At 36.4% G+C, this 12,434-nt stretch overlaps 1 protein-coding gene across 3 annotated transcripts in view; it reads left to right on the top strand.

Moving 5' to 3' along the window:
* The first annotated feature begins 287 nt into the window (after positions 1 to 287).
* LOC126270205 (uncharacterized) overlaps positions 288 to 12,434 on the top strand; it is a 58,561-nt gene continuing 46,414 nt past the window's right edge. The window contains exons 1-2 of one of the 3 annotated variants that reach the window (XM_049974053.1): positions 288 to 690; positions 847 to 1,066. In XM_049974053.1, the coding sequence (XP_049830010.1) occupies positions 617 to 690; positions 847 to 1,066 (294 nt within the window). In that variant the 5' untranslated portion in view covers positions 288 to 616. The remainder of the gene's footprint in view (positions 691 to 846; positions 1,067 to 12,434) is intronic. The other 2 variants (XM_049974052.1, XM_049974054.1) reach the window with 2 other exon arrangements.

Below are 12,434 nucleotides of genomic sequence, written 5' to 3'. Positions count from 1 at the left end.
TCGTGTAAACTAGGCTTAACATTTATTTCACAGTTTCACTTTTAGTATAATGAAGATGGACGTAGAAAGCATCCAAAATACCAAGATAATGTAAATCAGATTCATGACACAGGAAAAGTATGTGCTATACACCATGACCGTGTCGCAATTAAATCAATAAAGACAGGGATTTTAAAGTTTGTAAAAGCTATGCTTTTAATATTGAAATTTTATTTTCTGTTACCTAAGTATCTGTGTATGCTTTTCAATTTAGAATCAGTATATAGCTATTACCTTATCACCCAATCAATCTCATTTTCTACAAAGAGCAAAAGCGAGTTCTCTGAACGTTTTTCTGCGATTGACATAGTAGATCTGGAAAACACGTTTAACAAACTTTACAGTATCGGGTTTGTTATTAATGTTGCTATTTGTTGTCATCTGCATTTACAGATATATCAGATAATTTTAATATTTTATAACAAACTGCAAGTAAAACTAAGGACAAATGTAATTACGAAGAAAGGCGTATTACGTGGCTCTTGAAATGTCGCCCTTTTTAACTGTCTCTTTGCCTATGGTGTTGTGGGAATAAAATTCAAATGTGTCTCTGGATACAGCCAAACATTGTTAAAGCATGGCGAGTGTAGATATGAGTCTTGACGATATCATTCAAAAGAAAATAGTGAAAACCCCTTATGGGCGCGCAAGGCAAGTGTTTTCAGCGAAACCGTATGTGACGTGTATTTAATTTAATGTTCATTAAAAAAAGTTCGACTTTTAATGTTCAATATTATACTAAAACTCTTCAGTGCATTGTAAGTAGTGGTTATAAGGTGAAGTGTTTATGAGGTTTTTATTTTATAGGCTGAAAAGAAACCAGCAGAAAAATGAATCTTCGCGAAATGTTAAAAGAAATAATGCGCCTCGTAAGAGAGGGGGCATAACAAAAATCAGCGATGCTCGGTTGAAAATCATACAAAATAAACGACAGAAGTTGACAGATGCCCGAGATAAGTTGGCTGAAATCGCGAAGAAGAGTGATGCTAGAGAGAAACTGGAGAAACTTCGACTAAAACGGATGAAAGTGAGTGTAATATTGGTAGTTTCAAAATATAGTCATAGATTCGTCACTCTTTTGTTGTGACATTTGAAACCAAATTTTGTTTCGGTTACGGCTAACAGACCGTCATTAATCCGTTGAATTAAAGATGTGTTCATAAACATTTTTGAGTAACTGTTGTCGGCTTCTGTAAGTCTCATGGTTTTGATGTCATTTTTAACTTATTACGTGATTCAATGGCTTTGTTCACTCCCAGGACTGAAAATAATTTTAGTGACAGCTTATCTACCTATGAAATTATACCAATTACGTGTTTATTAAATAGAATTGGGTATCTTGTAAATGCAGAAATTGGTGTGCTCTTTTCGGCTCTTTAGACAAATTCTTATCCAGTAATCCCGTGTTTGCTTGTTGTCGTTCCGTGTGTCGGTTTGAGTAGTCAAATAATTTATAGCGTCAGCGGATAAGAAACCAGTTACGTAGGTATGTAATTCATCATGGGCTGTTTGCCAACAGTTGCAATATTTGTGAATGGGGTATAAATAATAGCCTAAGGTAGAGTAATGGATTTTAGTAGGCTAGGAAGAAGTAAGCTGTTAAGAACAATATATTGATACACTTGTATTATTGCAACCCTGCTCCTTTAATAATTCAGTATGTTCCCCAAGTTAGTCTTCTCATCACTGTACCTAACAGGGTACTACATTTATGCACAGGCAAACCTTAAGTTGGGTCAATTAAAGAACAGGATACAACTCTTAGGCATTGACCAGTGTTTTCGTATTTTAATCATAGATATTAGTTTATTCTTGAGGTGTAGATAACAAATTGGTTATCTTCTGTGGCAAAGCAGCATAATTGTATATAAAAATAAATGTTTTACAAAGAGGTAGATGTTGCTTGCTTTTTGTTGCTTGTGTAACCTCAAATCACTTGTGTACACATGTTGAGTTATACCTTTTTCTCATAATGAGTTTTTTCAGTTGGTTTCCTCTGCGGTTGATTCATATCCTGTATTGTGTAGACCAACTTAAGAATAGAATACTAGTGATAGCGAAAGCAAAAACAGTGACGCACACAACACTGGCATCTTGTATCCCAGTTGAACTACATAGGTGTCCTATTCGTCAGTTGACTTATGACCTGTATAGGTCAGCTGAAGTACAGGTCACAAATTTTACATTTGTTGCTTTTCTGTCTTTGCCAGTATTGGTATCCGGTCCATCAGATGATTTATGTAGACCAAACGAAGAATAGGATACAAGGCCTATCTACTGTAAAAATAAAAAAGGGGGGGGGGGCAATATATGTAAAATTTGATTCGAAATATAGGCATATAAAGTGTTTGTCAACAATGTTTTTTGTCTGTACTACATCCCTTTGTTCCTTAACGTTAGACTATCTTTGCTATGTATTGTATGTGATAACATCTAACGTCATTTTCCAAAGCCTGTGCGTTGTATCCCATTCTTCAGTATTCCCCTAATGTTATGTTTGGGAGTTGTGATCCAGGTTTTTGTTGGTTTCACTTTAGCTGAATGTCAAGTCTTCTTGGTGAAAACCATGTACAATATTTCACTTCGTTTTTGACTATTAGAGTTGACTACTTTAGTGAGTTGCGATTTACTGTTGTACTTTAACCCTTCTCTCCCTTACAATTGGGTTGCCCTATATCTTTTTCTAATTTTCCTAGGCGTTAATTCTGCTTCATTCAGTAATTATTTTTTGCTTTACATTGTTGATGCATAATTTGTCTCTTGCTTCAAAATAATGTCTTCCTCCTTTCTTTCTCAGTCAGAACACCATGGAACAATTCTAGAAATTAACAGTAAAATGAAGCAGCATCAATACTACCTGCTCAAATATGTCTGCACTTGTAATATGCACATGCTTACGTTATTAGTAAGAGTAATTAGTAACTGTACCACAAATTAACTGGGCATGCCCATAGGGATGACAAAACATTGTCAGTTCACTTGCTGTGCACGCAAGTCAAATTTTTAGATATTTTGTGATGAGGATCAGAAGTTAAGGTAAACTAAGAGGTTACATCTTTCATTAAATAGGTAAGCTGTAGTCCTGAGAGTTGGTAAACTAATGGGATAGTACAGATGGGTGAAAGAGTGCCATTATAGTTCAATAGAGTTCACTGCATGAGGGATAAAGAAATTTTATTGTATTGACAAAAAATTTCTGAAGCTTTTTCTGTATTAATTTTTTTGTGAGTCTACAAAATTTAGCTTACTAAAGTGCGTGGTTTATTGAGATACTTTGAGGTGAAATATGACCCAAAAAGCTCTCTTGATATTTAGGCAACTCTTCTGCTGGTATACATCAGAAATGCTACGACATATAGCTTTTGTTATCTGGGGCCCGCAGTGCAAAATATGTCTTCTAATGACATTATTATTATGAATATAAGCCAGTTGCACTGCTCTTTAAATGGTTTTTATTTTATACATCATTCACAGTGAGCCCATTTTGGCATATTGCCATCATCAGGTGCTATGTAATATTGTTGCTGCCATGTACTGTCTGTTTTTTGAAGTGTTAGTTTCTCCTTAGATGTACAGTGGAGATGTGTATTTGACTCTGTTTGTTTTTATTTTAGCTATTTTTCTCTTGACATCTTAATTTTGTTTTAGTATGTTTACAGGCATTCCAAAAGTATCAAAGACCTGTTTCTTAACTGTATGCTCATCTGTACTACTGCTAGGTTTTACTTCATTTCAGCAATAGATAAGTCTGACATTATGTTCTGCTATCTCATAAGTTCTTTTAACAGAAGTGTGTGAAATCAAATTTCAATTTCAAAATTGTACTAATTGGCACACAAAGTGCTTATTCCAATTTCTTTTTTGTATTCACTGAAATTAAACCTCAAGATTGTAATGGCAGATGGGGAAGGGCTTGTTCCTGGTGTGAAGACAGTACTCTGGCAATTTATAAAACTGACAACACGTGAGGCACTTGAGAATGTCCTTAGATTTTCTACTGGCTGACTCCAACCGCAACATCAATGACAGTTATTTTAATCAAAGTGTAAGTTCTATTGTTTTTGCTTTGTAAGAGCACCCTGAAATATATTTAAAGACTGAAGAAGCCTTTCATATTAAGAACTGTAGGGGTCCCTATTTGCTATTCGGAGAATGTGGGTGACCTGCCTGGTCATGGAAACAAGCCAGATGAATAATCAGGTTTATTACAAAATTCTAGTCACATAAAAAAAAATCCAAACATAACCTTGGCATCCAACAGTTAGTACTTCGGAAAGACAGTTGCAGATTTTGGAGTTAGAGATAATGTGGAAAACAAAAATTGCAAAATTTGGTTAGAGTTCTGGCTGTGCCAGCTAGACAGAAAAAAAGTGTGTTTCTATCTGATTCTGTAATGTATTTAGGAAATAGAGAAGCGTCTGATTCCAAACGTCTCCTTGACCCACAGCATCACAAATATGGCGGAAACGATCATACACTATGACTCCAATATGGCGCCTATGACGTCATTACGTAAACCTGACCACACACACACACACACACACACACACACACACACACACACACGCGCGTTCCACAAGAAACCTAATGAAACTGATAGGACAAGTGTGGGAAATTGGGGGTTTTTGGGTGGAGATTACAATAACGTCGAAATAACAAAACTAAAATCATTAACTCACAGAAAAATGTTCCACTGAAAGCACAGTCCCAATACCACACACATGCAATGCTATCACGCAAATGAACCCCATACACCACGTAACATGCTACCCATAAACACACCGCCAGAGAGCACCACCAATCACATCAAAACGACACCTACAAACACACCCCTCTCACAAACTAAATTCCGCACCGCCGTGGCGTCACACACCACAACAGCCTTACGTCACGGGTCAAAGCCGACGGGTGGGATCGGACGCTGTGGTCGACCCGTATTTTATTATTGTCTCCTCCAGAATGGAAGTTAAGTCAGAAGCTTAAGAAACTGTTACTAAGCATTTTGTATGATATGCTAGTTGCATATTGTGTTGGGCCCCAAAAATATCTTTTTCAGTTTCTGTGTTCACAGATGAAAGTGAGTGTTACTTGTCACATAACCCAAACATACAAATTTATTTAGCAACCCAGTGTTAAGGATTTTTGTCTAATTTTGCAGGTCTGTTCTTTTACCCCTCTTATACAGCAGTTATCAGCCATCTTTCTAGTTAGTTGGTACTTTGAACTGGGGAGAGATTTGTGAAGAAGGCAAGCCAAGTGGGGAGCCAGGGTGAAAGAGGACTTATTGTAAATCCAAACTGGGGTTCCATCTGGAACTGATGACTGACTTGTTTTCAACTCCTTCACATGCTTCTGGCTGCCAGAATTTCTATTTCACTGCCCAACTTATGGAATCCTTGCTACAGTCAAATGATGATACATCAGTGATTATGAAATTGACAGATTCCACCCATCTGCTTTGACCCATGACACCATCAATATGGCGGAAATGGCTATTCTAAGCATCTCCAATATGGCACCTATGATGTCACTACATACACACGGCAGCAAAAACGAAAATACATATAAATAAGATAATTATCTCTCCCTCAAAAAATACAATTGAACTAAGAGGGCAGCCATGGGAAATTGGTGGTTTTAGGGAGGGGACAAGTTGAATATAACAATAAAAAAGACACCACGATCCACGCAAAATGACGAAAAGAAAGTAATGAAAATCTACTGGAATCGGACACTTGCTTTGACCTACATAGGTCAACCACAGCTGACGATACCAAAACACCAATGCCTACAGCAAAAACTACAAAAATTGAAATAGGTCATTTACCTTGACCTTTAACTTTAAACCATAAGTATTGATATGAAAAACCACCCACCTAAAACTATATGAAAAACAACCAAAATGTCAACACCTCAAAAATTAAAAAGTCAAACATCTCTACATAAATTAAAACACATTCAGTACACAAAATATTACAAAAAAATACACAAAAAAATTACTTACTGCCAACAAATGTTGAGAGGGCCCATCAAAGACGACATATACAAACACAACCAACTCGTAAACTCCGCGCCATAATGAAGTCACACACAACACCCTTATGTCGTGGGTTAAAGCAGATGGGTGGAATCAGATGCTTCCATTGACCCAAATTGTCCTGTGTCAACAATTCTTTTAAATGTGAACCTTAAAACTTCAGCTTTTCTTTTGCTGCCTTCTGTTGCAATATCGGGCCAATCAACAAGTGACGAGAAAGAAGTGTTCGACCCCCTTACTGATTTTTATGTAGGAGAATAATTTTCATGGGTTCTCAGCAAGATCTTTTGTTGAGATGTGAGTGTGAATGTTGCGTACATCACATATATGAAAGTCAACTAACTTTTCCTGGCAACATTTCCACATTCTTTTTTGAACAAGAATGCAACACTTGGCTTCCTCAGCATTTTCCAAATTCTGTTACTAAACCAAGGTGAAACTCTTCCATACTTAATCTACATATGTCTTCAAAGTATGATTTCTAGTCAGTTTAAACTTATCCCATATTTCCTCTATGTCAATCACATCAGAACTAAATGGTTTCTATTTGTTCTCTGTGGGAGGCCAACAACTTCTTACCTGCTCCTTTAACCACAAAAACTCTGCAACCGTTCTGATGGATTTAAATTGAGTGATTAATTTTTGACAACCATTGTAGTTAGCATATCATGCTCACTAATGCCTGTCTTCATACTGACGCTGTTGATAAGATCAGGCTTGTTTGTAACTAAAATGTCTAAAATATTTACATAACATATGTTGTTGTTGTCGTTGTCTTCAGTCCTGAGACTGGTTTGATGCATCTCTCCATGCTACTCTATCCTGTGCAAGCTTCTTCATTTCCCAGTACCTACTGCAACCTACATCCTTCTGAATCTGCTTAGTGTATTCATCTCTTGGTCTCCCTCTACGATTTTTATCCTCCACGCTGCCCTCCAATGCTAAATTTGTGATCCCTTGATGCCTCAAAACATGTCCTACCAACTGATCCCTTCCTCTAGTCAAGTTGCCTCCAAATAATATAGCTTGACGGGGTTACTTCTGGTTTTCTTGCCTTCAATGATTGAACTACTGCTAAGTCGAATCATCCAATGAATGTAGTTCCCTTAGCCTGGTTGTCTGGATAATTTCATGGTCAGGCTTACTTTAGACCTCCAAAGACACAATTTTTTTTGTGTAATGCAGTGAATCCCCTCATTCCCTTTCTGTGTCAGCTAACTGGTTTTTTCAATATACTTTCCGTCTATCACTAAATAATCCAGACCTTTCTACTTCAGCTTCATCAGCATCTTCGTTCCAAGTATAATTTGAGTGCAACAGCATTCCAGAAGGATTAAGTCAAGAACTTCACAATGTATGCTTTGCAGTTTACTGCTAAAATTCTGACTGTGGATCGAACTATCACCTAGCCTAATAAACCTTTTGTGTGTTCTCCCCAAGTACTCAGCTACACGAGTAGCTGCTTCCTCTGTTTAGTGTACCTGTGACATACCTGTTTACCAATGCCTTTTCTTTTAGTTATAGTTTTGTTTGTCCCAGCTTATTGAGATATCCTGGTGAAGAGATAAGATATAATAAGTTCCGTAGTGTGTCACGTAACAGTTTGTGATTTAACTTTTAAAAACTGCAAGTTTATTAGCATTTATGGAAAGAAAAGATTCTCATGCAGTCATGTGTAACATGTTGTTTGTGTGTAATGGGACTTACTGCATCACAAAACGTTCAGATAAATTAAGCTGCATTAAAGTGTTGCTAGGTAACATAATCAACATTGTGATACGTGTCTCTATTAAAACTGGACCTCGATATTTTAACTTTCAGTTCATTTTGTCAAAATCAGTACTTGTCTCAAAATTATCTTCCAACTTAGTGCATGAAGTCCAGGCGCATTTGTAACTATTGTACATGATTTACAGGGCAGCTTGCTTACGCACTGGTGTGTAATGTACTTTAAATCGAGATCGCAAGTTTGTTTTCCCTAATGGGATAAACGACTCTTTTTGTAATAACGTTATCTCACGTAAAGTCTAACTGGAACTAGATTTGTGTCCATCTGAGTCAAAATCATAGAAATAAAATTCACCGCACAGGTCAACGAACTGTACACGCACACTTTTGCACTTATAACATCGCAGCTTCCTCAACCAAATTATAACGTCCCAGGACTTTCTGCACCAAATTATAACATTTCAGCTCCTCAACACCAAATTAAAACGTTGCATTAGGAGGTGTCTGCTTCGTGCAAAAGGTCTAGAGTTCATAGTGACGACAACAAGTAATTCTTCATTACAGACGTTTGTTTACAAACAGAACTGACAGACTTCACAGAATCAACAACTGACTCTCCGAGCTAACCGCACTGCATATCCGAACTGAACTGAACTGGCAACAGACAACTCCTAGGTGTATTAATCTTTCCAAACAATGAGAGTCTTTGACAATGTTTTGTTTACAATACGATAGCAATTCACGACTTAAAACTAAATTAGACATTACAGGATTTTAGTACAGATTAAAGTAAGTAAAAGGATCAGTACATATAAATTCTTACAAGCATAATTTCCAAATAGATTTTATAACATTTTTCTACCAGCTTCTGGATAACCTTCACCAGATTTGCACCGACGTTTCCAGAAATATCTTGACATTTGATTCTGGATATTTCTTGAGTGATTTAGAACAACTATTTATATGTAAAATGATTTAAATCGTGTTTCAAAACGTAAATAAATCTTTTTAGCAATATTTCTTGATACAAATCGTCTTTCGAAATTAGGTTATGAAACAGTTTTCACAAGTTTTCGTATTTTTGCGATCATAATATAGAATTTCTCCATAGAAAGTTCCAGAAGTGTGCATTAAACGTTCATCCCTCCTTAGCTGGTGAGTCCCCAAAAGTATCTTGTCCATATTATACGAAATAATTTAGCTCAAAACTGATAATTTATACAATTAATCAGAGCTACAGCAAACAGTGAGTCTTTCTTTTACAAAATGAAATATAATTACAAAATTGAATGAAAATAAGTTACTAACACTAATATATATTTACATTAATTCTATTTTTGTTCTTTCTGTGCAAAATGTCCTAATATTGACACAGTACAATATTTAAACATCACCGAAGTTTCCCTTTACATTTTGCATACCTGTATCGACATCCCCTTAAAGTCTACAGTATCAAATACTTCAATATGTCCCAATATGTCCTGTAATGTTACACAACCCCCCCATCAGCACTTCCACGTGAAACACGGAAGGGTTGATGTCCTTACATTACAAAACAGAAAAGTTTTACACATATCTTTGGTGTCTTCTTTCCTGAAGACCGGTGATCTTCTTTCTTGAAGGTCGGTGATCTTCTTCCTTAAAGGTCGGTATACCTCAATGCCACACACTGTATTTGTCTCATCTTCACAGTCCGTATGGTTTCCATATACACTGCAGGCTATCACAGGCTGCAATAGCACAGTCCGCTATGAATATACAGCATACAGTGGTCAAACCCAGTTAAACATTAGCAAAAGCATTTAATAGTCGGTGGACCGGTTTTTTAAGGACACAGAAATTTGAATTCTCTAAAGTCTAATTACTCAAGAAAATTTACTCTAAATAATTTCTTAAAGCTAAGAGAGGATAGACTGACAGATGGAGAAAATTGATTATACAGGATCACAGAATAAGTGTAAGATGCAATGCCAGAATACGAAAATGAAATATGACAATTGCATAGCTAGGGGACCTAGTGCTCGCCAAACACTTAGCACACAAAGAATGTATGCTCCCCTGAGGAATCAGATAAATACAACATAACAAAGTATACAAAAATATCCTGGTAAGATTACATATAAAAGTCTATAAACATCTATTATCTAAAATACTTTTTTACATTTTTTATACAATTTCAGTTCGGTCACGTTTCGTAGGCCAAACAGTCTGCCAGAATTTGGGTAGACTAGACGGTAAGCATTCGGATGAGGATTGTCCTGAATCTTGAAAGGTCCAATGTATATGTCAAAAAACTTTTTTAATTCACCACTGATGGCTTTAGACTTCTCTTGTGTTTTAACAAGGACCAAGTCTTCAATTTTAAATTGAGTAGGCTTCAGTCTTTTGTCATGTCTACAGTTCCTCTTATCACCTTGAGATTTCATGGTCTTTCTCACTATTTCCTCTCTCTCTTGAGTACTTAATGGTTTGTAGACTGGAAAATCAATGAAATCACTAATTGGATGTGGTGGTTTGCTATTATACTGTGTTTCATAAGGCGAAAACCCTATTGAGGAATGCTGTAGGCTGTTCACAACATCTTCGAATTTTGTCAACATAGTCAATCCAACTAGCATGATCAGTATTGCAGTAGGTTCTAAAGAATCGCCCAATTTCCCTCATGTATCTCTCCGAAGGGTTTCCTGACGAATGATAAGCTGAAATAAGAATGTGACTTATATTTTCAGCTTCAACAAAAGCTTTCCATACTCCAGAAGTAAATTGAGTCCCATTGTCTGATAAGATTTTCTGAGGTTTTCCAACCCTGCCAAAATAGTCTCCTCTGATTTTTGAAATAATGCTCTTACTGTTTGCCTTGCGAAGAGGGTATAACTTAATGAATTTTGAAAAAACATCAACCATAACAAAAATGTAGCAATAGCCTCCTCTGGTCTTCGGTAATGGTCCATATAAGTCGACAGTGACTAACTCGTGTTGTTCTTTTGGTAAGATGTTTTGCATCAATCCTCGACAAGTTTGGTTGGATACTTTTACTCTTTGGCACCTGTCACAACTCGTCAAAATTTTCCTAACCCTCCTGGCTATGTTGTTAAAGTACACATTTTCTTGGATTTTCTGGATACACTTTTGAATCCCACAATGACCAAAACTTTCATGAATGTACTTGATGAGTACATTGATGTACTGTTCAGGCCAACATAATTTCCATACATCGCTATCTACACTGTTTCTCTTGAATAGAATCCCCTTGTAGATTTTGTAATAATCTCCCACTTTTTCATGTCCCTTTTTCCCTAAATAACTTTTGACCAGTTTACAGTTCTCATCGTGGTTCTGATTCCTTCGGATGTCATTACAAATGTCTCTGATTTCTTGTTCATTGTCCACCCCTCTTAAATACATAATTTTGAATTCTTTTTCACATTCCCCACTGTCATCTTCAAAGTCACCCCCCACAGGTAGTCTAGATAAAGCATCAGCCACTACATTATCGGGTCCTCTAAGATATTTTATTGAGTAATTAAATTGTTGTAACAAGAGTGCCCACCTGGTAATCCTTCCATGATGCAACCTACATTCTTGAATATAAATTAATGCCTTATGGTCTGTGTAGACAACTATCTGGTTTCCCAATAAATAATTTCTGAATTTAGAAAATGCCCAGTAAATGGCCAAAAGCTCTTTCTCGGTAACAGTGTATTGCCTCTCATGTTTTTTCAAGGTTCGACTAGCAAAAGCAATAGACCTGTGTTCTATTTTCCCATTTATATTTACTTCTTGGAAAAGGTGAGCATGTAGGCCATAATCACTACTGTCTGCCATAATGCAAAAAGGTAAACTTAAATCAGGACGGTACAAAATTTGACTGTTACATAACTGTGTTTTTATTTCTTCAAAAGCAGCTTCACATTCCTGATCCCAAACCCACATTGCGTTTTTCTTCAGCAATCTGTTAAGACTTGGAGCATTTAGAGCTTGGGTACTAATGAACTTTCTGTAGTAACCGCACATCCCGAAAAATGACTTTAGTTGTTTCTTGGTTTTTGGAATTGGGAATTTTGCAATTGCCTCGAGTTTTTCAGGATCTGGCAAAATACCTTCCTCAGAAATACTGTGCCCCAGAAACTTCAATTTTTTCATACCAAACTTACATTTAGATAATTTAAGTGACATTCCCCCTTTCCTTAATCTATTGCAAACCTCCCTCAAAGTATTAACATGTTCTTCCCAAGTTTCTCCAGTAATCAAAATGTCATCTACATACACAGTTAATTTTGATAAAAGATCTTTTCGCAAAACAAAGTCAAGTGCTCTAATGAATTCGGCTACTGAGACATTCAGCCCAAATGGTACCACACAATACTGGTAACATGTTCCCCCATACAAAAAGGCAGTATACTTTCTGGAATCATTTTTTAATTCTACTTGGTGAAATCCTGATGTGAGATCTAAACTGGTCATGTATTTCATTCTTTCAAATGTATGAAGTAATTAGTCTATATTCTCGGGATGATCGGTCTCTCTTTCCAGATACTTATTTAGGTGTCTTGAATCTAGTACAAGCCTGACACTGCCATCACGTTTTGCAACAACTACCATAGGATTATTGTATTGGCTCTTACTTCTC

The sequence above is a fragment of the Schistocerca gregaria genome, chromosome 1 (genome assembly GCF_023897955.1).
Source record: "Schistocerca gregaria isolate iqSchGreg1 chromosome 1, iqSchGreg1.2, whole genome shotgun sequence".
Classification (NCBI taxonomy): Eukaryota; Metazoa; Arthropoda; class Insecta; order Orthoptera; family Acrididae; genus Schistocerca; species Schistocerca gregaria.
Note: the sequence above shows the minus strand (reverse complement) of the source record. Positions and strands in the feature narration are given on the sequence as shown.